Raw genomic sequence first — 26,646 nt, 5'->3', positions numbered from 1 at the left:
CTAACACCATCCAAAACTAAACCCACCCCACACCTCACCCTCACACCAACCGCACCTCACACTAACCCCTCACACTAACACCATCCAAAACTAAACCCACCCCACACCTCACCCTCACACTAACCCCACCTCACACTAACACCATCCAAAACTAAACCCACCCCACACCTCACCCTCACACTAACCCCACCCTCACACTAACACCATCCAAAACTAAACCCACCCCACACCTTACCCTCACACTAACACCACCCTCACACTAAAATCATCCGACACTAAATCAGATTCTCATCTAAAACTTTTTACTAAATCGTAGAGTAAAAATGGAGCAATTTATTCTGTGGTCGACAGAGGGCGGAAAAACACAGGGAATCGAGCAGGACAAACCGGAAATTATGTAAGAATCGTAAAAGAAGAACGAGCTCGAACGCGGTTTATTTTTCCAACCTATATTTATAAAAGCCCGCCCACTTTACTAGGATTGGTCAACACGATTCACCTTTGAGTGATCCGTCAATGAGAAAGTGGGGTTCTCCGCAACTAGCCAATCCTAGTTTAGGGGCGTGGCTTATCGGAATACGGTTGGGGGAAGAACATAAACAATGCAGCGGTTTTTCTGTTAGCATAATGGAAGCACTTTTAAATGTAGCTTATTTATTTTGCGTTTTTTCCTGATTTGCGGGTTTTCTGGAAGATTCCGTGGAACGGGAGCTGCTGTACGTACACGGATTTCCACAGAGATTTACCTGAGAGCTTTTATATTTCTGTTCTTTAGTAGTTGTTAGGCAGCGAAGGACGGAGGCGAGCCAGGTGCTGTTCGGGTCCCATTCATGAACTTTCAACTGTATTTTATTTTTATTTCGGTTTTGAATCAAAGTTGTGTTTAAATGAAGCCGGAATTTCACTCCATTACAGTTTACTTGTGTTTGTGTTGCGTTTCCATCTGTAGTGTTCACTTCACACTAGTGCACTAGAATTAGGGAAAGGAAGGAGCGAGGAGGAAGACATGCCGGAAATTAAACTCAAACACGTGGTTTCCTGCAGCAGTGAGGACAGTGTGAGTACCACAGCCTCTGTCAAACTTCCTCTGTCCCACTTCCTCTCTCAGGTTATCTTCTCTCCATGATGGTTCATTATGATGTGGAAAACTCTCTCTGCCCCGTCCCCTCTCTGCCCCGTCCCCTCTCTGTCCTCTCTGCCCCTCTCTGCCCCGTCCCCTCTCTGCCCCTCTCTGCCCCGTCCCCTCTCTGTCCTCTCTGCCCCTCTCTGCCCCGTCCTCTCTGCCCTGTCCCTCTCTGCCCCTCTCTGCCCCGTCCCTCTCTGCCCCTCTCTGCCCCTCTCTGCCCCGTCCTCTCTGCCCTGTCCCTCTCTGCCCCGTCCCCTCTCTGCCCCTCTCTGCCCTGTCTCATCTCTGCCCCGTCCCCTCTCTGCCCTGTCCCCTTTTTGCCCCTCTCTGCCTTGTCCCCTCTCTGCCCCGTCCCCTCTCTGCCCTGTCCCCTCTTTGCCCCTCTCTGCCCTGTCTCCTGTACAGACACATAAAGGAGAGAACCTGTTGAGCTCAGAGACGTACCGGAAGTGGAAATGCGCTCGTCCGGGAGAGAAACAGATTTCAATCATCCTGCAGGTATGAGTGTGTGTTGAACACCACCATCATCTGATGATTGTTCTTTGATTGTGTTGATGGTGTTAATTGTGTGTGTGGTGTGTGTGTGTGTGCGCAGTTTGAGAAGGAGGAGCAGGTCCACAGTATTGACATCGGGAATGAGGGATCAGCGTTCATTGAAGTCCTCGCTGGACACTCAACCTCTATCAAAGACCAGGACTTTGAGGTTCATTACACACACACACACACATATACACACACACCTACACACATACATACACACCTTTCTTCCCTCAAGTCATCAGTCTTCTCAACACAGAACTGAACTCACACACACACACACACACACACACACACACACACACACACATAGACACAACTGTGTGACTGATCTGTACAACCCGGACTCAACACACTCGTACTCACTTCACACACCCATGTCTTCAGCACCACTCACATTACATCACTTCATCACCACAAACTGTTTACGTGCACATCTTTCCTGAACTGCTGCTATTTACTCTTTGCACAACAGACTTTTTGTTACTGTTCACTTTTTGTCTCTTTACAGCAGGTTTACTGGCGCCGCTTTTTTAGTATTTTGTGTTTTGTTTATTTGTTCTACACTGTCTTGTGTTGTCTTTGCACTGTTTGCACCAGGTTGCACACGTGCACTTTATATGGTGAGGACACTTCCTAGTCCTTAACCCTGTGTTTCTGTTTTCTGTGAAATTGTTGTTGTAGCACCAGGGTTCAGGGGAACATTGTTTTATTTCACTGTGTACTGCATCAGATTTATATGGTAGAAATGACAATAACTGTGTGTGTGTGTGTGTGTGTGTGTGAAGGTGTTGTTGGTGACATCATCATTCATGTCTCCTTCTGAGAGTCGAGGAAATTCAAACCTGAACCGTGTGAGATTCTTCAGCCCTCATCAACTGGTAAAGAGCACAAGTCAGGAGAAATGGGATAGAGTGAAGATCATCTGTACACAACCTTATAACAAGGTCCCCCCACCCACACACACACACACACACACACACACATATACACACACACACATATATATATATATATATATATATATATATATATATATATATATATATATATAGCTTCAACTTAATTAAAGAGTTGATTTATTTTAGAAATTCAATACAAAACTGGTGAAACTGGTATATTATGTAAATTTATCACACACACACACACACACACACACACACACACACACACACAGATATATTTCAAGTGTTTATTTATTTCTTTTCATTGTGATGATTTTGGCTCACAGCTGATGGGTTAGGGTTAGCTGCTGTTCACAGACTGCTGGATCCAAGCACATAAATGGAAAGTTGAATGGAAGGAAAAATGTGGTAGAAAAAGGTGAAACGAAGCAGATTCAAGAATTTGTGGAGCTTTACAAACAATGGACTGCAGCTGGAGTCAGTGCTTCCAGAGCCTCCACACACAGACGTCACCATGAGCTACAACTGACTCATTCCTTGTGTCCTCGAGATAGAGAATCTCTGGCGTATTGTCAAGAGGAACATGAGAAACAAGAGAACAAAAAAATGCAGATGATCTGAAGGCCACTGTCAAAGAAACCTGGGCTTCCACACCAACTCAGCAGTGCCACATTCTGATCTTCTCCATGCCACAGTCTGCTCTCCTCCATGCCACAGTCTGCTCTCCTCCATGCCACAGTCTGATCTTCTCCATGCCACAGTCTGATCTCCTCCATGCCACAGTCTGATCTCCTCCATGCCACAGGCTGATCTCCTCCATGCCACAGTCTGATCTTCTCCACGACCAAGTATTGAGTACAGAGACAGTAAATAACAGACTTTCCTGAAGACCAACAATTCACTCAAAAAGATTTTTTATTGGTCTTATGAAGTTTTCACTTTTGTTGAGATGTGAATTGGTGGGTTTTTGTTAAATATGAGCCAAAATCATCAAAATGAAAAGAAATAAACACTTGAAATATCAGTGTGTGTGATGAATCTATATAATAAACCAGTTTCACTTCTTTAATTGAATTACTAAAATAAATCAAATATTTAATGATCATTTATTGAGATGCAGCTACACACACACACACACACACACACACACGTATATACACACACACGTATATACACACACACACACATATACACACACACACATATATATATATATATATATATATATATATATATATATATATATATATATATAGCTTCAACTTAATTAAAGAGTTGATTTATTTTAGAAATTCAATACAAAACTGGTGAAACTGGTATATTATGTAAATTTATCACACACACACACACACACACACACACACACACACACACAGATATATTTCAAGTGTTTATTTATTTCTTTTCATTGTGATGATTTTGGCTCACAGCTGATGGGTTAGGGTTAGCTGCTGTTCACAGACTGCTGGATCCAAGCACATAAATGGAAAGTTGAATGGAAGGAAAAATGTGGTAGAAAAAGGTGAAACGAAGCAGATTCAAGAATTTGTGGAGCTTCACAAACAATGGACTGCAGCTGGAGTCAGTGCTTCCAGAGCCTCCACACACAGACGTCACCATGAGCTACAACTGACTCATTCCTCGTGTCCTCGAGATAGAGAATCTCTGGCGTATTGTCAAGAGGAACATGAGAAACAAGAGAACAAAAAAATGCAGATGATCTGAAGGCCACTGTCAAAGAAACCTGGGCTTCCACACCAACTCAGCAGTGCCACAGTCTGATCTCCTCCATGCCGCAGTCTGCTCTCCTCCATGCCACAGTCTGATCTTCTCCATGCCACAGTCTGATCTTCTCCATGCCACAGTCTGATCTCCTCCATGCCACAGTCTGATCTCCTCCATGCCACAGTCTGATCTTCTCCACGACCAAGTATTGAGTACAGAGACAGTAAATAACAGACTTTCCTGAAGACCAACAATTCACTCAAAAAGATTTTTTATTGGTCTTATGAAGTTTTCACTTTTGTTGAGATGTGAATTGGTGGGTTTTTGTTAAATATGAGCCAAAATCATCAAAATGAAAAGAAATAAACACTTGAAATATCAGTGTGTGTGATGAATCTATATAATAAACCAGTTTCACTTCTTTAATTGAATTACTAAAATAAATCAAATATTTAATGATCATTTATTGAGATGCAGCTACACACACACACACACACACACACGTATATACACACACACACACACACACACACACACATATATATATATATACACACACACACACGTATATACACACACACACACACATATACACACGTGTATATACACACACACACGTATTGAACACCTGAGAAAGTCAATGTTAATATTTGGTACAGGAGCCTTTGTTTGCAATTACAGAGGTCAAACGTTTCCTGTAGTTTTTCACCAGGTTTGCACACACTGCAGGAGGGATTTTGGCCCACTCCTCCACACAGATCTTCTCTAGATCAGTGAGGTTTCTGGCCTGTCGCTGAGAAACACAGAGTTTGAGCTCCCTCCAAAGATTCTCTATTGGGTTTAGGTCTGGAGACTGGCTAGGCCACGCCAGAACCTTGATATGCTTCTTACAGAGCCACTCCTTGGTTATCCTGGCTGTGTGCTTCGGGTCATTGTCATGTTGGAAGACCCAGCCTCGACCCATCTTCAATGCTCTAACTGAGGGAAGGAGGTTGTTCCCCAAAATCTCGCAATACATGGCCCCGGTCATCCTCTCCTTAATACAGTGCAGTCGCCCTGTCCCATGTGCAGAAAAACACCCCAAAGATGATGCTACCACCCCATGCTTCACAGTAGGGATGGTGTTCTTGGATGGTACTCATCATTCTTCTTCCTCCAAACACGTTTAGTGGAATTATGACCCAAAAGTTCTATTTTGGTCTCATCTGACCACATGACTTTCTCCCATGACTCCTCTGGATCATCCAAATGGTCATTGGCAAACTTAAGACGTGCCTGGACATGTGCTGGTTTAAGCAGGGGAACCTTCCGTGCCATGCATGATTTCAAACCATGACGCCTTAGTGTATTACCAACAGTAACCTTGGAAACGGTGGTCCCAGCTCTTTTCAGGTCATTGACCAGCTCCTCCCGTGTAGTTCTGGGCTGATTTCTCACCTTCCTTAGGATCATTGAGACCCCACGAGGTGAGATCTTGCATGGAGCCCCAGTCCGAGGGAGATTGACAGTCATGTTTAGCTTCTTCCATTTTCTAATGATTGCTCCAACAGTGGACCTTTTTCACCAAGCTGCTTGGCAATTTCCCGTAGCCCTTTCCAGCCTTGTGGAGGTGTACAATTTTGTCTCTAGTGTCTTTGGACAGCTCTTTGGTCTTGGCCATGTTAGTAGTTGGATTCTTACTGATTGTATGGGGTGGACAGGTGTCTTTATGCAGCTAACGACCTCAAACAGGTGCATCTAATTTAGGATAATAAATGTAGTGGAGGTGGACATTTTAAAGGCAGACTAACAGGTCTTTGAGGGTCAGAATTCTAGCTGATAGACAGGTGTTCAAATACTTATTTGCAGCTGTATCATACAAATAAATAGTTTAAAAATCATATATTGTGATTTCTGGATTTTTTTTTTTAGATTATGTCTCTCACAGTGGACATGCACCTACGATGACAATTTCAGACCCCTCCATGATTTCTAAGTGGGAGAACTTGCAAAATAGCAGAGTGTTCAAATACTTATTTTCTTCACTGTAGATATATACACACACACACACACACACACACACACACACTTACACACACGTATATACACACACACACTCTCACACTTACACACACGCACACATTTGCACATGCATACACATTCACACACATACACACTCATATTTACATACACTTTCACACACACACACTCAATTACACATACACACTCTCTCTCACACACAAACACACACAAGTCTTACTGTCTCTTTCTATGTAATTGTAGTAATTCTGTGTGTGTGTGTGTGTGTGTGTGTGTGTGCGCGCGCAGAACATTGCGTATGGAGTGGCATTTATAAAGTTTCACTCTCCACCAGATGATGATGCTCCTGGTTCTACACCACCTGTGAGTATCTACACACACACCGATCCTGCTGTGTGAGAAGAAAACTGCAGTTTTTTTAGAGGAGTGGGGTGAAAACTCTGGAGTGTGACTTTGTGTGTGTGTGTGTGTGTGTGTGCGTGTGTGTGCGTGCGCGTGTGTTGTGTAGAAGTTGACTAAACTGGGACAGTTCCGGGTGAAGGATGAGTCTCCGTCCTCTGGCTCGAACCTGCAGCCGGGGAGTCTGTTTCTGAAACGAGAGAATAAGGAGTGTACAGGAGCGAAGGGTGAGACAACCATCTTACACACAGACACACACACAAGTATACATGATTCCACAGTACAGGTTGTGTGATGTTTAATTGTGTGATGTATTTCTATCCAGTTTCCCCTAAAGGTTCTACTCTCACTTACGCAGCAGCGGCGCTACAGTCAGAACCATCTGCCTCAAGCTCCGCCCCCAACAGTTCACCACCGGTACATGCCCCGCCTCTCTATAGATATCCATCAATTACCAGCCTTATTTTGGCTCAAACTAATACTAACTACCACTACACCTATAATTACATACCTGTAATCGTTAAGTCTCACTTACACACACACACACACACACACACACACACACAGACAGACACAGTCTTGCACCTGCATCCAAACAAATGTTGACCAATCACAGCCTTAAACTACAGTGGCAGAAAAGGGAGGTACAGTGTGCAAATGAAACACTTAAAGATCATTGGACGAGACGCCTGAACATAAGATATACAGGAAGTATGAAATCTTATAACTTTGTTTCTTGTTCATGTGTAAAGTTCTCAGTTTACTTTAAACTATTTTTATTTGATTGGTGCATCTTTAAATATAAGATAACAGAAGTAAACATTGGCACGTGAGGAGAAACTGTTGATTTGACTCTTGATTGACAGGTGTCTCGTCCAATGATCTTTAAGTGTTTCATTCACACACTGTACCTCCCTTTTCCTCTTTGTCTCAATTGTCCTTGTGTTTACGGATGTTCATGTGTTTTGCACTTTTCGGCCACCGTATTAAACTTATAAACATGTGTAATGTTATTTTTGTCTAGTGAGGGAGCTGGTCCACTCGCCAGTTTACATTCAAGACCTGTGTGTGTGTGTGTGTGTGTGTGTGTGTGTGTGTGTGTGTGTCCTATTTCCCACAGGCTGCTGTCTCTGTGAAGAGAAAGTTTGAGTTCAGTAAAGAGAGACAAGATGCTCCTGCACCCCCTGCCAAGAAACACACACCTCCACCCAAACCCCTCCCACAGAAACCTGAACACACACACACCTCCAGCACAAAAACAGGTATGTAACACACACACACACACTGATAGAGAGCGCAAAAGAGAGAGAAAGATGGGGAGATAGAGAAAGGGAATCAGTTATTGAGCTGATTGCCCTCTATCGCACTGAGGTTTGGGGGGAGGGAGGGGAGAGAGGGAGAGAGAGAGATACTTTTTTTTTTACTTTTACAATCCTTTATTTGACATAAGTCATGTTATATTCTGGATGGTATCAGGACTCATTTAGTCAAATAAATAGATAAAAGTTAAATAAATAAATAACATTAAATAGATGTAAATAACACAGTTAAATGACAGTTAAAAGGTGGAGGTTGGTTTGATTATTTAGCTGAGCTCTGGTGCAAAGTTCAATTCTTTCACTGAACACCGCTTCTCCACAACACCACACAGCCTTGAACATCTTTAGATCCCCCACACTCTTGTAAAAGTTAAATTAACAACAATACTGGATTTCATCAGTCTGGAGAAGATTCTGATTATCATAATCAGCATTTTAAGCCAATTTGTTCTTTCTGCTCAGGTCTGTGGCCATTTTCTCCTGACCAAAATTCAAATGAATCAGTTGGAACATGAACCTGTTTCTCCTGACTTACTTAAAACCAATAATAAAATGCTGGAGAGTAAAATTCACATTAAAGGAATTTAAAATTAGTTTTATAAGCACAGTGACTGTAACTGGAGCAGTGAGTAAAAGTGTGAAAAACAGTTTCTCTCTGTGAACAGAACGGAGTCCTGTAGAACATCAGGGTTTAAAATAAAAGAGTTCACAGAGATGATGCAGTGTAAAATCCTCCACATACACACACTAGATTACTCCCACACACACACCACACACACACACACTAGATTACCACACACACACACACACACACACTAGATTACTCCCACACACACTAGATTACTCACACACACACACACCACACACACACACACACACACACACTAGATTACACACACACACACACACACACTAGATTACTCCCACACACACACTAGATTACTCCACACACACACACACACACACACACACACACACTAGATTACTCCCACACACACACACACACACACTAGATTACTCACACACACACACACACACTAGATTACTCACACACACACACACACACACACACTAGATTACTCCACACACACACACTAGATTACCACACACACACACACACACACACACACTAGATTACTCACACACACACACACACACACACACACACACACACTAGATTACCACACACACACACACACACACACACACACACACACACACACACACACACACACACACACACACACACTAGATTACACACACACACACACACTAGATTACTACACACACACACACACACACACACACACACACACACTAGATTACTCCCACACACACACTAGATTACTCCACACACACACACAGATTACACACACACACACTAGATTACTCACACACACACACACACACACACACACACACTAGATTACTCCCACACACACACACACACACACACACACACACACACACACACACACACACACACACACACACACACACACCACACACACACACACACACACACACACACACACACACACACTAGATTACTCCCACACACACACACACACACACTAGATTACTCCACACACACACACACACACACACACTAGATTACTCACACACACACACACACACACACTAGATTACTCACACACACACTAGATTACTCACACACACACACACACACACTAGATTACTCACACACACACACACACACACACACACACACACACTAGATTACTCCACACACACACACACACACACAGATTACTCACACACACACACACACACACTAGATTACTCACACACACACACACACTAGATTACTCCACACACACACACCACACACACACACACACTAGATTACTCACACACACACACACACACACAGATTACTCACACACACACACACACAGATTACACACACACACACACACACACACTAGATTACTCCACACACACACACACACACACACACTAGATTACTCACACACACACACACACACACACACACAGATTACTCACACACACACACACTAGATTACTCACACACACACACACACACACACACACACTAGATTACTCCCACACACACACACACTAGATTACTCCCACACACACACACACACACACTAGATTACTCCCACACACACTAGATTACTCCCACACACTAGATTACTCACACACACACACACACTAGATTACCCCACACACACACACACACACTAGATTACCCCACACACACTAGATTACTCCCACACACACACACTAGATTACTCCCACACACACACACACACTAGATTACTCCACACACACACATACTAGATTACTCCCACACACACACACACACACACTAGATTACCCCACACACACTAGATTACCCACACACACACACACTAGATTACTCCCAGATGTTTAAAGGGAAAAATTTTGGAAAATAAAAAGCTTGCCCTTCCCGCACATGCGCATAGAGATAGATGGAGGAAAGAGAGAGATGGAGATGGAGAAGGAAAGAGTGAGAGAGAGAGCGATGGAGCGAGAGAGAGAGAGAGAGAGATGGAGTGAGAGAGAAAGATGGTGAGAGAGCTAGTGAGAGAGAGAGAGAGATGGAGTGAGAGAGAAAGATGGTGAGAGAGCTAGTGAGAGAGAGAGAGAGAGAGATGGAGGAGAGAGAAAGATGGTGAGAGTAAGAGAGATGGAGTGAGAGAGAGAGATGGAGTGAGAGAAAGATGGTGAGAGTGAGATAGAGATGGAGAGAGAGAGAGAGAGAGCGATGGTGAGTGAGAGAGAGAGCGATGGAGCGAGAGAGAGAAAGATTGAGCGAGAGAGAGAAAGATGGAGCGAGAGAGAGAGAAAGATGGAGAGAGAGAGAAAGATGGAGTGAGAGAGATGGAGTGAGAGAGAAAGATGGTGAGAGAGAGAGAGTGAGAGAGAGAGCGATGGAGAGAGAGATGGAATGAGAGAAAGATGGTGGGAGAGAGAGAGAGAGAAAGATGAAGAGAGAGAAAGATGAGAGAGAGAGAGAGTGAGAGAGAGATGGAGAGAGAGAGAGAGGAGAGATGGAGTGAGAGAAAGATGGTGGGAGAGAGAGATGGAGTGAGAGAAAGATGGAGTGAGAGAAAGATGGTGAAAGAGAGAGAGAGAGAGAGCGATGGAGTGAGAGAGAGAGCGAGAGAGATGGAGTGAGAGAGAGCGAGAGATGGAGAGAGATGGAGTGAGAGAGAGATGGAGAGAGAGCGATGGAGTGAGAGAGAGAGAGAGAGAGTGAGAGAGAGAGTGAGAGAGATGGAATGAGAGAGATGGAATGAGAGAGATGGAGTGAGAGAGATGGAGTGAGAGAGAGAGAGCGAGAGAGATGGAGAGAGCGAGAGAGAGATGGAGTGAGAGAGATAGAGTGAGAGAGAGATGGAGAGAGATGGAGAGAGAGCGATGGAGAGAGAGCGATGGAGAGAGCGATGGAGAGAGAGAGAGAGAGGAGAGAGAGAGAGAGAGAGATGGAGAGAGAGAGCGAGAGATGGAGTGAGAGAGAGAGAGCGAGAGAGATGGAGTGAGAGAGAGAGAGATGGAGTGAGAGAGAGAGAGTGAGAGATGGAGTGAGAGAGATAGAGTGAGAGATGGAGATGTAAATAAGTTTTACAGTAACTGTTTTTGTGCAGTTACTTTCCCCCAGAAGTCTCCAGTTCAGCAGTCCTCTGTGAAGCCCCGCCCACGAGCCTCAGACCCAATCCCCTTCAGCCGCATCATGGAAGACGTAGTGTTTGTGCTGAGTGGATTCCAGAACCCGTTCCGTGCAGAACTCAGAGACAAGGCTTTGGCCATGGGGGCGCGATACCGACCAGACTGGACCACCGACTCTACACACCTCATGTACTAAACACACACACGCACACACACACCATCTACAACATACATACACACTTTTTTTTCACCACCTTCATAAAGATTGTGTGTGTTTGTGTAGCTGTGCCTTTGCCAACACTCCTAAGTACAGTCAGGTGAAGGCTGCAGGAGGTCTGATTGTGCGGAAGGAGTGGGTGATCGACTGTCACAAGAGGAAACAGAAAATCACCTACAAACGGTGTGTTGTCACTCTACAGCCCTGTATATGCCCAACACACACACACACACACACACACACACACACACACACACACATACACACACACACTGTTAGACAGATGTATTCGGTATTTAAATGCTGTATCTGTATTGAGTCATTAATGGAGCTACTTCCTTTGTGTACATAAGTGTAACACACACGCACACTAATACTGATTGTGTTTGTGTAGATATCTAATAGATGGAGTGGAGTCGAGCGAGGAGGAGGAGGAGGAGGAGGAGAAGAGCAGCACTGCTGGGGAACAGAGACATGATGATGAAAAGAATAAAGTAATGACAAATGTAAATATACTTAAACACACACCTGTAAGTGTGTGGACCTGTTGTCAGGGCATGTCAAAAAAAGAGTGTCTGGGGGTGAGAGGCGTGTCTGGGGAGGTGAGAGGCGTGTCTGGGGGTGAGAGGCGTGTCTGGGGGTGAGAGGGCGTGTCTGGGGGTGAGAGGGCGTGTCTGGGGGTGAGAGGGCATAGCTGGAGGTTAGAGGGCATGGCTGAGAGGTTATGGCTGAAAGGGCGTGGCTGGGGGTTAGAGGGCATGTCTGAAAGGGCGTGGCTGGGGGTTAGAGGGCATGTCTGAGAGGGCGTGGCTGGGGGTTAGAGGGCATGTCTGAGAGGGCGTGGCTGGGGGTTAGAGGGCGTGGCTGGGTGGGTTGGTTGGTTTTGCTCACTTGGTTTATGAAAGTTGTTGAGAACTGATCATATTTATACACTACTGACATGTAATGATCATGTGACCTGCTGGAGAAGGTGTGGCCTCTTAAAGTTCTTATTATAAAAAACAGCTGATCTGCTTTCTCTCTCTAAAGCCCATAATCTTGAGGGTCATGATGTCCTAGAAACGTGTGTCTGTGTGTGAAAATCACCTTGTTTTAGATAAGTCCTGGAAAGAGAGACAGCACCTCCATGAAACGTGTTAAAGAGGAGAAGAGTGATGGATCACTGGAAGAGCGAGGTGAGGATTACACACACACAGTTGAGGAATACTATATGTGAAGTGACTTAGAGTGAAGTGACTGTGTTTCCCACAGAAGAAGAGCACGATGGTGATGATGGACATGATGATGATGATGGAGATGGATCAGGCATGGACACTGAAGATGAGTTGAGAAGGTCATCAGGGTTTGTTTGTGTTAATGTTTAGAATTATCAGCATGAAGATTTACTGTAATCATTATCGCTGAGACAGTGACACCGTGTGTGTGTGTGTGTGTGTGTGTGTGTGTGTGTGTGTGTGTGTGTGTGTGTGTGTGTGTGTAGAGTAGAGAAGAGGAGAGAGCAGAAGGCAGGACAGGAGGACAGAGGAAGAGAGAAGATGGAAGAAGATCCGTATGGAGGATCTACAGATGAGAACACAGACGCTGAAGAAGAGGAAGACAAACCCATACCAGAGCTACCAGGTGTGTGTGTGTGTGTGTGTGTGTGTGTGTGTGTGTGTGTGTGTGAGAAGAAACAATTAAGAAAGAATGTATATGATCCAGTCTGTGGCTGTGATCGTTAACTCCGCCCCCTGCCCCCAGACTTTCTGGCAGGGAAGCGTTTTTATCTTTATGGGAAGTTTGCGGAGGAACAGCGACGCCTGCTGCAGCGTTACATCATCGCTTTTAACGGGTGAGAAGCTTCTGAGACACTCAACAAACAACAATCTGCTTACTCATTACTGACTCACACTAACCAGGTGTGTGTGTGTGTGTGTGTGTGTGTGTGTGTGTGTGTGTGTGTGTGTGTACCTCAGGATTATGGAGGACTACATGAATGAGAAGGTCCAGTTTGTAATCACCAGTCAGGGTTGGGACGACACCTTCGAGGACGTGAGTATCAATATATAATAGAGTTAATGATGCAGGACTTGAGGAGATCTCAGCGCACATGTGGTGAAGGTGCAGGTGAAGGTGCAGGGATGGTGACAGTGAGGGTTTATGGAAGAACCATTTAGAGGTTTTGGATAGATCTGAGGCCAGTTTATTCAGCAGATCACAATGTTCTGGCTCATCAGTGAAACAAATACACATCTAAACACACACACACAATACACACAACTTACCTCTCTTTTTGACACCCCCCCCCAGGCTCTGATGGAGAATGAGAACCTGAGCTTTGTGAAGCCCTCATGGATTTTTGCCATTAATGATCGCCAGAAGATGTTACCCTATCAGCCTTACACCGTAGTGCCCTAAACACACTGTCCAAACACACACACACACACACACATTAAAACTTCAACATCTTGTGTTGATGTTTTAAACACATCTGCTCGGCTGCGTCTCAAACACTGTGTGTGTGTGTGTGTGTGTGTGTGTGTGTGTGTGTGTGTGTGTGTGTGTGAGATTAAATGTGATGCATTGGGTGTGTTTGTGATGTGTGTGTGTGTGTGTGTGTGTGATTTGACGTGTGTGGTGTGTGTGTGTGTGTGTGTGTGTGTGTGTGATGATGTGTGTGTGTTTGATTTGATGTGTGTGTGTGATGTGATGTGTGTGTGTTTGATTTGATGTGTGTGTGTGTTTGTGTGTGATTTGATGTGGTGTGTGTGTATGTCTCTGTGTGTGAGAGGTAGTGGGAGCGGTTTGTGACACACCTGGGTGGGGAGTGTGTGTGTGTGTGTGTGTGTGTGAGATATGTAGGGACACTCACGCTGAGGACGGACACTCTGAGTGGCCCAGCGAGGACTTGGGCGGATGTGTGTGTGTGTGTACATGTGTGTGTATATATGTGTACGTGTGTGTATGGTTGTATTTGTGTATGTATGTGTGTGTGTGTGTATGTGATGTATGTGTGATTTGATGTGATGCATTGAGTGTGTTTGTGATGTGATGTGTGTGTGTGTGTGTGTGTGTGTGTGTGTGTGATTTGACGTGTGTGTGTGTGTGTCTCTGTGTGTGTGTGTGTGATGTGATGTGTGTGTTTGATTTGATGTGTGTGTGTGTGTGATGTGATGTGTGTGTGTTTGATTTGATGTGTGTGTGTGTGTGTGTGATTTGATGTGTGTGTGTGTATGTCTCTGTGTGTGAGAGGTAGTGGGAGCGGTTTGTGACACACCTGGGTGGGAGTGTGTGTGTGTGTGTATGTGATGTATGTGTGATTTGATGTGATGCATTGAGTGTGTTTGTGATGTGTGTGTGATTTGATGTGTGTCTCTATGTGAGTGTGATTTGATGTGTGTGTGTGATGTGTGTGTGTGTGTGTGTGTGTGTACATGTGTGTATATATGTGTACGTGTGTGTATGGTTGTATTTGTGTGTATGTATGTGTGTGTGTGTGTATGTGATGTATGTGTGATTTGATGTGTGTGTGATTTGATGTGTGTGTGTGTGATGTGATGTGTGTGTGATTTGACGTGTGTGTGTGTGTGTCTCTGTGTGTGTGTGTGTGTGATGATGTGTGTGTTTGATTTGATGTGTGTGTGTGATGTGTGTGTGTTTGATTTGATGTGTGTGTGTGTTTGTGTGTGATTTGATGTGTGTGTGTGTATGTCTCTGTGTGTGAGAGGTAGTGGGAGCGGTTTGTGACACACCTGGGTGGGAGTGTGTGTGTGTGTGTGTGTGAGATATGTAGGGACACTCACGCTGAGGACGGACACTCTGAGTGGCCCAGCGAGGACTTGGGCGGATGTGTGTGTGTGTACATGTGTGTGTATATATGTGTACGTGTGTGTATGGTTGTATTTGTGTGTATGTATGTGTGTGTGTGTATGTGATGTATGTGTGATTTGATGTGATGCATTGAGTGTGTTTGTGATGTGATGTGTGTGTGTGTGTGTGTGTGTGTGTGTGTGATTTGTGTGTGTGTGTGTTGTGTGTGTGTGTGTGTGTGATTTGATGTGTGTGTGTGTGTGTGTGTGTGATTTGTGTGTGTGTGTGTGTGTGTGTGTGATGTGTGTGTGTGTGTGTGTGTGTGATGTGTGTGTGTGTGTGTGTGTGTGATTTGTGTGTGTGTGTGTGTGTGTGATGTGTGTGTGTGTGTGTGTGTGTGTGTGTGTGTGTGTGTGTGTGTGTGTGTGTGTGTGTGTGTGTGTGTGTGTGTGTGTGTGTGTGTGATTTGATGTGTGTGTGTGTGTGTGTGTGTGTGTGTGTGATTTAATGTGTGTGTGTGTGTGTGTGTGTGTGTGTATGTGTGTGTGTGTGTGTGTGTGTGTGTGTGTGTGTGTGTGTGTGTGTGTGTGTGTGTGTGTGTGTGTGTGTGTGTGTGTGTGTGTGTGTGTGTGTGTGTGTGTGATTTGATGTGTGTGTGTGTGTGTGTGTGTGTGATGTGTGTGTGTGTGTGTGTGTGTGTGTGTGATTTGATGTGTGTGTGTGTGTGTGTGTGTGATTTGATGTGTGTGTGTGTGTGTGTGTGTGTGTGTGTGTGTGTGTTCATCCCTCCATCACATCCCTTCATCCCTCCATCACATCCCTTCATCCCTCCATCACACATCAGAAATGTAAATGTTTACTTTCGTGTGTTTATAAAAAGGAAGACGTTTCATTATGGACTTTTTAAATAAAATTGACATCTGAATTAAAGTTCAGTCCTGAAATTCTCTTCATTATTTTATTCATCTTCATTATTGAGCCTTTTTTTAACTGCTTCTGATGCAGGAGTCGCTGGAGGATAAGAAAAGGCTGAAGGTTCCCTCAGGTATTGGGGTTGTTTTGGTGCACATGTGCTCAGATCATGTGGTTTTTAAGGACGTTTCCTGCTGCTTATTGATGCACTTTACTACAGAATCCAACCTTGTAACATGCACTCATTTTTCTGCATCATGAAGAGTTTATGCATCACACACTCATTTGTGTTCATTATGAGTAGATGATTAGATTGTGACGATCTTTGACCTCATCAGATTATGTACATGATCCTCACAACCACCCTCATGAATATTTCAGTGTGTGAAGCTCTCAGCTCTCTGTTACACAAACAAACAGGACATAAAGACAGATAGGATGAGGTGGGGGGAGGGGTGACTGAAGCAGTGCATTCTGGGATATATAGATATATGTGGAGAGAGAGTAAAAGAGGGAGAGAGAACTGAAGAAGTTCGAAATAAGAGTAAAGTTTGCTGATCATTGCAGTGTATTTTAGAATCGCTTACAGAGAATCTTCAAAGAAGAACACACACACACACACACACCTGGTGGAGAGCTCGTCACCATGCTGCAGGTAAACTCACCCTAAATCTATTTCAGTAGATCTGCTTCCTTACTGCTCTCCTACAACCTGCTGAAAATCATCTACTTTTGAATCATAATGAATAAACATTCGGTGATGAGGGTAAGTCTGGTTCCTCTCAAGGTTTCTTCTTCATACCATCTCAGGGAGTTTTTCCTTCACCACAGACACAACTGGATCACTCTTTAGGGATAAACTTATAGACGTTAAACTGCTACATTCCATCTTTATAACCTCTCTATAACCTCGCTATAACCTCGCTATAACCTCTTTATAACCTCTCTATAACCTCTTTATAACCTCTTTATAACCTCTTTATACCTCTCTATAACCTCTCTATAACCTCTTTATAACCTCTCTATAACCTCTTTATAACCTCTCTATAACCTCTATAACCTCTCTATAACCTCTTTATACCTCTCTATAACCTCGCTATAACCTCTCTATAACCTCTTTATAACCTCTTTATCTCTGTAAAGCTGCTTTGGGAAAATATTTACTGTTAAATAACTACAAAATAAAACTGCATTCAATTAAAGTGTATTGACTGTTAATGAATAAATAGATTAATTATTGATCTCAGTGCAGGTGTGAGAATGTATTTATTGTCGATGCTGCGTGTGAATAATTTACTGTTTCTCTCTGTATGAAGTTTTATTACTGTGTTCTGTGTCCCTGAGCAACAAATACATGAATAATTTAATATTGTCTCTGTGAGCAGTCGGTCATCTCACAGCATGTGGACTGCATTTACACACACACACACACACACACACACACACACACAGACATTTCACTCAACTGCCATTTGCACTAAAACAGTTTTTTGTCAAGGTCAGTATTAAGCAAAAATAAAATATATTATTCAAATGTAAATTAGAATTTGAAATTTATTTTAGAGGGAAAACAGGAAGGACTTTGTTAATCACCATAGCAACCGATGTAAGAAAACAGGAAGCACATACTATATAATGCTCCGTGTGTGTGTGTGTGTGTGTGTGTGTGTGTGTGTGTGTGTGTGTTCTAACTAATAGGAGCAAAATTAACACGAATGTATTAATCTAATGATTGCAATAAAAAATAATCCTGTATAAAATAAACTGATATTAAAGGAGGCGTGGCAGCTGGAGGCATGGCAGCTGGAGGTGTGGCTTCCCTGAAGTTCATTACAAATGATAAATTAATGATTACATTTATAGCTGTTTAAATCTTTAACTTTATTATTTTATTTCATTGTTGGTGGTTAAACTTCAATGCATATAAATGATTTATTCCTGCAGGATAAAGCTCCGCCCCCAAACCCAGCACCACCTTCAAATGTGGCTGTATCTTTAATAATAGCCCCAAGTTCACCAACACATGTAGCTCCACATACCCCTTTAACCCCCCCTCAGATCATAGCTCCGCCTCCACACAGAGCCCTGCCCCAAACCTCAACACATCTACAGACTCAAACAGAAACACCTGCTTTATCAATAAACTCCACTTTCCAGAATTCCTCTGGAATTACACCACTGCCCTGCCCCCTTCCTCCAGAAAACCCCACTCCCATCCTCACATCTCCACCCTCCTCCACCCCTCAGAATACTCTAAAAACACCACCTGCACTTCAGCATCACTCATCTTGTGAATCCCTCCAACCTCAGCTTGTGACCTTTGACCTGAGACCAAACTTTAACCTCCACCCTGGCCATGACTCTCCAGTGGGTGATGTTGATCTGTGTAAAGGAACTGATGATGAGATGTCAGGTAGAGTGCACACAGTACACCACTTCCCCTGAGACCAAACACAGAATCAAACACTAGATAGTAAAGAACTGAATGAATCCATGAGGATGTTCACACCTCTGGGCTTTTGTTCTGCAGGTGTGTGTGAGTTCAGACTCTGGCCTTCATGTGCGTCTCGCCTGGCGTTAATTACAGCTCTGATTCCATTCTTCGTCATCGTCATCATCATCATTGTCACAGGTAAAAACATCTCAATCACATTTTAATTCACAATATCTGGACTGTTCTAGAAAATAGAAGAAGTTCACTGTATATTTGTTATTAATATTTATAGAATATACACAATCATTTATATTTACATTCAAGTGAGAAGATTTTATTGCTATGGTTTATAAAGAGTTAATGATTAGCAATAAATTCAGAAGTGCACTAGAGTGGAAAAGCGATCCATGTCTCTCTCCTCGTTAGTGAGGTTTGTGTCGTTCCCATCGAAAATGAGAGACAACAGCGCCTCCTGTAATGTGAAGTGGAACTGCAGCCTAACACCAGGGCCTTCATACACTCCTAAACTACCTGTCAATCAAACTCGTAACACTTCCCTAGGTAGAGTACACAATCATCATCATCATCATCATCATCATCACCATTTTCACCACAACCATCCTCATCATTATCTTCTTCATCATCATTGTCAACATCACCACCACCACCATCATCATCGTTTTTATCTACTTCATCATCATCACTACAATCATTACCATCATCTTCATCATCATCACCACCATCATCACCATTATCACCATCATCTTTACCATCACCACCATCATCTTCATCATCACCACCACCATTATCACGACCACCATCATCATCATTATCAGCATTATCGACATCATCTTCATCGTCATCACCACCACCATCATCATCACCACCACCATCATCATCATCACCATTATCAACATAAACATTATCATCACCATTACCACCACCATCATTATCACCATCATCATCACCACCACCATCATCATCACTATTATCACCACCATCATCATCACCATCTTCATCACCACCATCAACATTACCACCATCATCATCACCATCTTCATCACCACCATCAACATTACCACCACCATCATCATCTTCTTTATCATCATCACCGCCATAATTATTACCATCATCATCATCATCAACATCATCACCACTATCAACATCACCACCATCATCATCTTCTTATTCATCATCACTACTATCAACATCATCACCATCATCATTATCACCATTATCACCACCATCATCATCACCACCACTATCATCTTCATTATCATCACCTCCATCATCACCATTATCACCACCATCATCATCATCTTCATCATCACCACCATAATCATTATCATCACCATTACCACCACCATCATCATCATCATCACCACCATCAACATCACCACCACCATCACCATCTTCATCACCATCATCACCACCATTATCATGATTATCATCTCCTTCATTACCATCATCACCACCACCATTATCACCATTATCACCACCACCATCATCATCATCATCACTACCATAATCATCACCATCTCCATCACCACCATCATCATCATCATTAACACCATCTTCATCATCATCACCACCATTATCACCACCACCACCACCATCATCATCATCATCATCATTACCACCACAATGATCATTACCACCATTATCATCATCATCACTACCACCACCATCATCATCATCATCATCATTACCACCACCATCATTATCACCACACAAACTATACACTGTACACAGCACACTGTACACAACTACACACTGTATACAACACTTGCGTGTGTGTGTTTGCTTTGCAGACTGCACTGGTCCAGTGGGGGTTTCGGGGCGGATTGTGGGCGGGGCTGTGGCTCTGCAGTGGGCGTGGCAGGCCAGTCTACAGTGGAGGGGTCAACATGTGTGTGGAGGGGCAATAATTACCCCAAACTGGGTCATAACCGCCGCCCACTGCTTCATCGAGTAACACACACACACACACACACACACACACACACACACACACACACACACACATTGTCATAATGCTTTGCTCTCTTTCTCTCTCTGAGGTATGACCTGATGCTGGAAGTTGATTGGCAGGTTGTGGTCGATACACTTGTCGTGTCTGATGTGTCACACGGTCAGCGCTACAACATACTGCGCATACACACACACCCTAAATACTCCAAACAAACCAATGACTATGACCTCGGCTTGCTCCTCACACACACTGCCATGAGGATGGGGGGTAAGCAGTGTGTGTGTGAGACAATAGGATGTGGACTGTTATAATCAAAATGTTGTCAGCTGAGCAATTGTACAGTGTGTGTGTGTGTGTGTGTGTGTGTGTGTGTGTGTGTGTGTGTGTGTGTGTGTGTGTGTGTAGACCGTGTGTACCCTGTGTGTTTGCCGATTGTTCCTCAGTCATTCCCGGTTGGCTCGTCGTGCTGGGTGACCGGATGGGGCTTTACACATGAAGGAGGTACAAACAAACATACTGTACACAACTATACACTGTACACAACACAACTACACACTGTACAAAACACACGGCATACTGTACACAACTATATACTGTGCACATCACAACTACACAATGTACAAAACACACGGCATACTGTACACTACTATACACTGTACACAACTACACACTGTACAAAACACAGCATACTGTACACAACTATACATGGTACACAACACACTGCATACTGTACACAACTATACACTGTCTAAAACACACTGCATACTGTACACAACTATACACTGTACACAACTATACACGGTACAAAACACACTGCACACTGTACACAACTACACATTGTATACTACACACTATACACTGTACACAACACAACTACACACTGTACACTGTACACTGTACAAAACACACAGCACAATGTACACAACTATACACTGTACACAACACAACTACACACTACACTGTACAAAACACACGGCACAATGTACACAACTATACACTGTACACAACACAACTACACACTACACTGTACAAAACACACGGCACAATGTACACAACTATACACTGTACACAACACAACTACACACTGTATACTATACACTGTACACTGCACACAACACACAGAATACTGTGCAGAACTATACACTGTACACAACACAACTACACACTGTACACTGCACACAACTACACACTGTATACAACACTTTGTGTGTGTGTGTGTGTGTGTGTGTGTGTGTGTGTGTGTGTGTGTGTGTGTGTGTGTGTGTGCGCGCAGGTTCAGTGTCAGCCCAGCTCAGACAGGCGCAGGTTCATATCATTGATCAGACAGTGTGCTCTGGTTCCTTAGTCTATGGTTCCTACATCACTCCCAGAATGCTTTGTGCTGGAAAAATGGAGGGTGGAATCGATGCCTGCCAGGTAACCACACCCCCTGCCCCCCTGCTCCCCTGCCCACCTGCACTTTTCTCTCTTATAGTGAAGAATGTTAGGTGAATAATGAACCCCTTTGTAGATATTGTGATGGTTTGTGATGTGTGTGTGTGTGTGTTGTGTGTGTGTGTGTGTGTGTGTGTGTGTTCAGGGGGACAGTGGCGGCCCCCTGGTGTGTGAGACTGTTGATGGGGACTGGCGGTTGGCGGGCGTGGTCAGTTGGGGTGACGGATGTGGACGAGTAAATAAACCTGGCGTTTACTCACGAGTGACATCACTACTGCAGTGGATTAAACAATACACACAGGTACACACAGGTATACACACACACACACACACACACACACATACACACACACACACACGCATGGTGTTGATGATGTTGATGGTGTTGATGTTGATGATGGTGTTGATGTTGATGGTATTGATGATGATGTTGATGGTGTTGATGTTGATGGTATTGATGTTGATGTTGATGGTGTTAGTGTTGATGTTGGTGTTGTTGGTGTTGTTGGTGTTGAGGTTGATGTTGATTGTATTGATGATGTTGATGGTGTTGATGTCGTTGATGTTGATTGTGTTGGTGATGTTGATGGTGTTGATGTTGATGGTGTTGGTGTTGTGGGTGTTGATGGAGTTGGTGATGTTGATGTTGGTGTTGTGGGTGTTGATGGTGGTGATGGTGATGGTGTTGGTGTTGTTGGTGATGTTGGTGTTGATGGTGTTGGTGTTGTTGGTGATGTTGGTGTTGATGGTGTTGGTGATGTTGATGGTGTTGGTGATGTTGGTGGTGTTGGTGTTGTTGGTTTTGATGATGGTGTTGTTGGTGTTGATGATGGTGTTAATGTTGGTGTTGATGGTGTTGATGTCGTTGATGTTGATTGTGTTGGTGATGTTGATGTTGATGTTGGTGTTGTTGGTGTTGTGGGTGTTGATGGTGTTGATGTTGATGGTGTTGGTGTTGATGTTGGTGTTGTTGGTGATGTTGATGGTGTTGGTGATGTTGGTGTTGATGTTGGTGTTGATGGTGGTGATGGTGTTGGTGATGTTGATGGTGTTGATGTTGATTGTGTTGGTGATGTTGATGGTGTTGATGTTGGTGTTGTTGGTGTTGTGGGTGTTAATGGTGTTGATGTTGATGGTGTTGGGGATGTTGATGGTGTTGGGGATGTTGATGGTGTTGGTGATGTTGGTGGTGTTGATGTTGATGATGGTGTTAATGTTGGTGTTGATGTTGATGGTGTTGATGTTGGCGTTGATGTTGATTGTGTTGTTGATGTTGATGTTGGTGTTGTTGGTGTTGTGGTGTTGATGTTGATGGTGTTGTTGATGTTGATTGTGTTGGTGATGTTGATGATGGTGTTAATGTTGATGTTGATGGTGTTGATGTTGGTGTTGTGGGTGTTGATGGTGTTGGTGATGTTGATGGTGTTGGTGATATTGGTGGTGTTGATGTTGGTGTTGATGTTGGTGGTGTTGATGTTGTTGGTGTTGAGGTTGATGTTGATTGTATTGATGATGTTGATGGTGTTGATGTTGATGTTGATTGTGTTGGTGATGTTGATGGTGTTGATGTTGATGGTGTTGGTGTTGTGGGTGTTGATGGAGTTGGTGATGTTGATGTTGGTGTTGTGGGTGTTGATGGTGGTGATGGTGATGGTGTTGATGGTGTTGGTGATGATGGTGTTGATGGTGTTGGTGTTGTTGGTGATGTTGGTGTTGATGGTGTTGGTGATGTTGATGGTGTTGGTGATGTTGGTGGTGTTGGTGTTGTTGGTTTTGATGATGGTGTTGGTGTTGATGATGGTGTTAATGTTGGTGTTGATGGTGTTGATGTCGTTGATGTTGATTGTGTTGGTGATGCTGATGGTGTTGATGTTGGTGTTGTTGGTGTTGTGGTGTTGATGGTGTTGATGTTGATGGTGTTGGTGTTGATGTTGGTGTTGTTGGTGATGTTGATGGTGTTGGTGATGTTGGTGTTGATGTTGGTGTTGATGTTGGTGTTGATGATGGTGTTGATGTTGATGGTGTTGATGTTGATTGTGTTGGTGATGTTGATGGTGTTGATGTTGGTGTTGTTGGTGTTGATGGTGTTAATGGTGTTGATGTTGATGGTGTTGGGGATGTTGATGGTGTTGGGGATGTTGATGGTGTTGGTGATGTTGGTGTTGATGATGGTGTTGGTGATGATGGTGTTAATGTTGGTGTTGATGTTGATGATGGTGTTGATGTTGGTGTTGATGGTGTTGATGGTGTTGGTGATGTTGATGGTGTTGATGGTGTTGATGGTGTTGGTGTTGATGGTGTTGATGATGGTGTTGATGGTGTTGTTGGTGTTGATGGTGTTGGTGATATTGGTGGTGTTGATGTTGGTGTTGATGTTGGTGTTGATGATGGTGTTGGTGTTGATGTTGATGTTGATTGTGTTGATGTTGATGGTGTTGATGTTGGTGTTGTTGGTGTTGTGGGTGTTGATGTTGATGGTGTTGTTGGTGTTGTTGATGTTGGTGTTGTGGGTGTTGATGGTGTTGGTGATGTTGATGGTGTTGGTGATATTGGTGGTGTTGATGTTGGTGTTGATGATGGTGTTGGTGTTGTGGGTGTTGATGTTGATGTTGATTGTGTTGGTGATGTTGATGGTGTTGATGTTGGTGTTGGTGTTGGTGTTGTTGGTGTTGATGGTGTTAATGGTGTTAATGTTGATGGTGTTGATGTTGATGGTGTTGGTGATGTTGATGGTGTTGGTGGTGTTGGTGGTGTTGATGTTGGTGTTAATGTTGGTGTTGATGTTGATGGTGTTGATGTTGGCATTGATGTTGATTGTGTTGTTGATGTTGATGGTGTTGATGTTGGTGTTGATGTTGATGGTGTTGATGTTGGCATTGATGTTGATTGTGTTGTTGATGTTGGTGTTGATGTTGATGGTGTTGATGTTGGCATTGATGTTGATTGTGTTGTTGATGTTGATGGTGTTGATGTTGGTGTTGGCGTTGATGTTAATTGTATTGATGATGTTGATTGTGTTGATGTTACAGGATGGAGACGTGACTGAATCAGGACTCACTGACTCCACAGCAGCTCCTGATTTGTCTCTGTAAAAGTGTAAATGTTTGATTATTGTGTTTCAGGGGTATAATCAGCTTTATTGTGGTGTGTGAAGTGAAACAGCAGGAATGTCGTGTCCTGAACACTGACACAGCCACATTTATTTTCTTTATCCTTTATATTTTATTGTATTTAGAATAAAAACCTTTCATCTCTGAGTTGAATTTGAATAATTTAATAAATATTACTCCTAATAGCACACATTTCCATCAAATTATATTTTATATTGAATGCTTTTTTCCTTTCTCTAACAAAAAGAGATTTTATATTAAATCTACAATTATTTTGTTTCAAATCCAAGATACACAAGGAGGATTATAAAATTATACAAACCCGATTCCAAAAAAGTTGGGACACTGTACAAAATGTGAATAAAAAAAGGAATGCAATAATTTACAAATCTTATAAACTTATATTTTATTCACAATAGAATATAGACACATATCACATGTTGAAAGTGAGACATTTTGAAATGTCATGCCAAATATTGTCTCATTTTGGATTTTATGAGAGCAACACATTCCAAAAAAGTTGGGACAGGTAGCAATAAGAGGCCGGAAAAGTGAAATGTACATATAAGGAACAGCTGGAGGACCAAATTTACAGCTTATTAGATCAATTTGCAACATGATTGGGTATAAAAAGAGCCTCTCAGACTGGCAGTGTCTCTCAGATGTGCAGATGGGCAGAGGATCACCAGTTCCCCCAATGCTGCGGTGAGAAACAGTGGAGCAACATCAGAAAGGAGTTTCTCAGAGAAGAAATGCAAAGAGTTTGAAGTTCTCATCATCTACAGTGCATCATATCATCCAAAGATTCAGAGAATCTGGAACAATCTCTGTGTGTAAGGGTCTCGGGCGGAAAACCATACCGGATGCCCGTGATCTTCAGGCCCTTAGACGCCACTGCATCACATACAGGAATGCTACTGTAATGGAAATCACAACATGGGCTCAGGAATACTTCCAGAAAACATTGTTGGTGAACACAATCCACCGTGCCATTCGCCGTCGCCGGCTAAAACTCTATAGGTCAAAAAAGAAGCCGTATCTAAACATGATCCAGAAGCTCAGGTGTT

At 43.3% G+C, this 26,646-nt stretch overlaps 2 protein-coding genes across 11 annotated transcripts; both read left to right on the top strand.

Annotated features, from left to right (window-relative positions):
• The first annotated feature begins 141 nt into the window (after positions 1-141).
• xrcc1 (X-ray repair complementing defective repair in Chinese hamster cells 1) lies at positions 142-14,523 on the top strand. Of its 7 annotated transcripts, none has more exons than XM_046877462.1 (18): positions 142-810; positions 950-1,057; positions 1,532-1,624; positions 1,722-1,829; positions 2,452-2,610; positions 6,601-6,675; positions 6,821-6,938; positions 7,037-7,128; positions 7,832-7,973; positions 11,690-11,900; positions 11,995-12,111; positions 12,323-12,422; positions 13,025-13,103; positions 13,183-13,270; positions 13,409-13,548; positions 13,669-13,759; positions 13,884-13,959; positions 14,218-14,523. In XM_046877462.1, the coding sequence occupies exons 2-18, from the start codon at positions 1,007-1,009 to the stop codon at positions 14,323-14,325; spliced, it is 1,848 nt and encodes a 615-aa protein (XP_046733418.1). In that variant the 5' UTR covers positions 142-810; positions 950-1,006; the 3' UTR covers positions 14,326-14,523. The 7 variants fall into 7 exon arrangements, with proteins under 7 accessions (XP_046733418.1, XP_046733414.1, XP_046733413.1 ...); XM_046877458.1 differs by having other exon boundaries at positions 12,323-12,434; XM_046877457.1 differs by having other exon boundaries at positions 142-716; positions 12,323-12,434; positions 13,180-13,270; positions 14,218-14,522.
• A 1,979-nt stretch (positions 14,524-16,502) lies between these two features.
• LOC124403739 (transmembrane protease serine 5-like) lies at positions 16,503-25,726 on the top strand. 4 transcript variants are annotated; one of them, XM_046877470.1, is made up of 10 exons: positions 16,503-17,284; positions 18,574-19,042; positions 19,160-19,261; positions 19,490-19,624; positions 20,875-21,034; positions 21,124-21,302; positions 21,441-21,536; positions 22,309-22,451; positions 22,615-22,770; positions 25,499-25,726. In XM_046877470.1, the coding sequence occupies exons 1-10, from the start codon at positions 17,276-17,278 to the stop codon at positions 25,559-25,561; spliced, it is 1,512 nt and encodes a 503-aa protein (XP_046733426.1). In that variant the 5' UTR covers positions 16,503-17,275; the 3' UTR covers positions 25,562-25,726. The 4 variants fall into 4 exon arrangements, with proteins under 4 accessions (XP_046733426.1, XP_046733428.1, XP_046733425.1 ...); XM_046877472.1 differs by lacking the exon at positions 16,503-17,284 and having other exon boundaries at positions 17,718-19,042; positions 21,124-21,194; XM_046877469.1 differs by lacking the exon at positions 16,503-17,284 and having other exon boundaries at positions 17,718-19,042.
• The last annotated feature ends 920 nt before the right edge of the window (positions 25,727-26,646 follow it).

The sequence above is a fragment of the Silurus meridionalis genome, chromosome 21, assembly GCF_014805685.1.
Source record: "Silurus meridionalis isolate SWU-2019-XX chromosome 21, ASM1480568v1, whole genome shotgun sequence".
NCBI classification, from domain to species: Eukaryota; Metazoa; Chordata; class Actinopteri; order Siluriformes; family Siluridae; genus Silurus; species Silurus meridionalis.
Note: the sequence above shows the minus strand (reverse complement) of the source record. Positions and strands in the feature narration are given on the sequence as shown.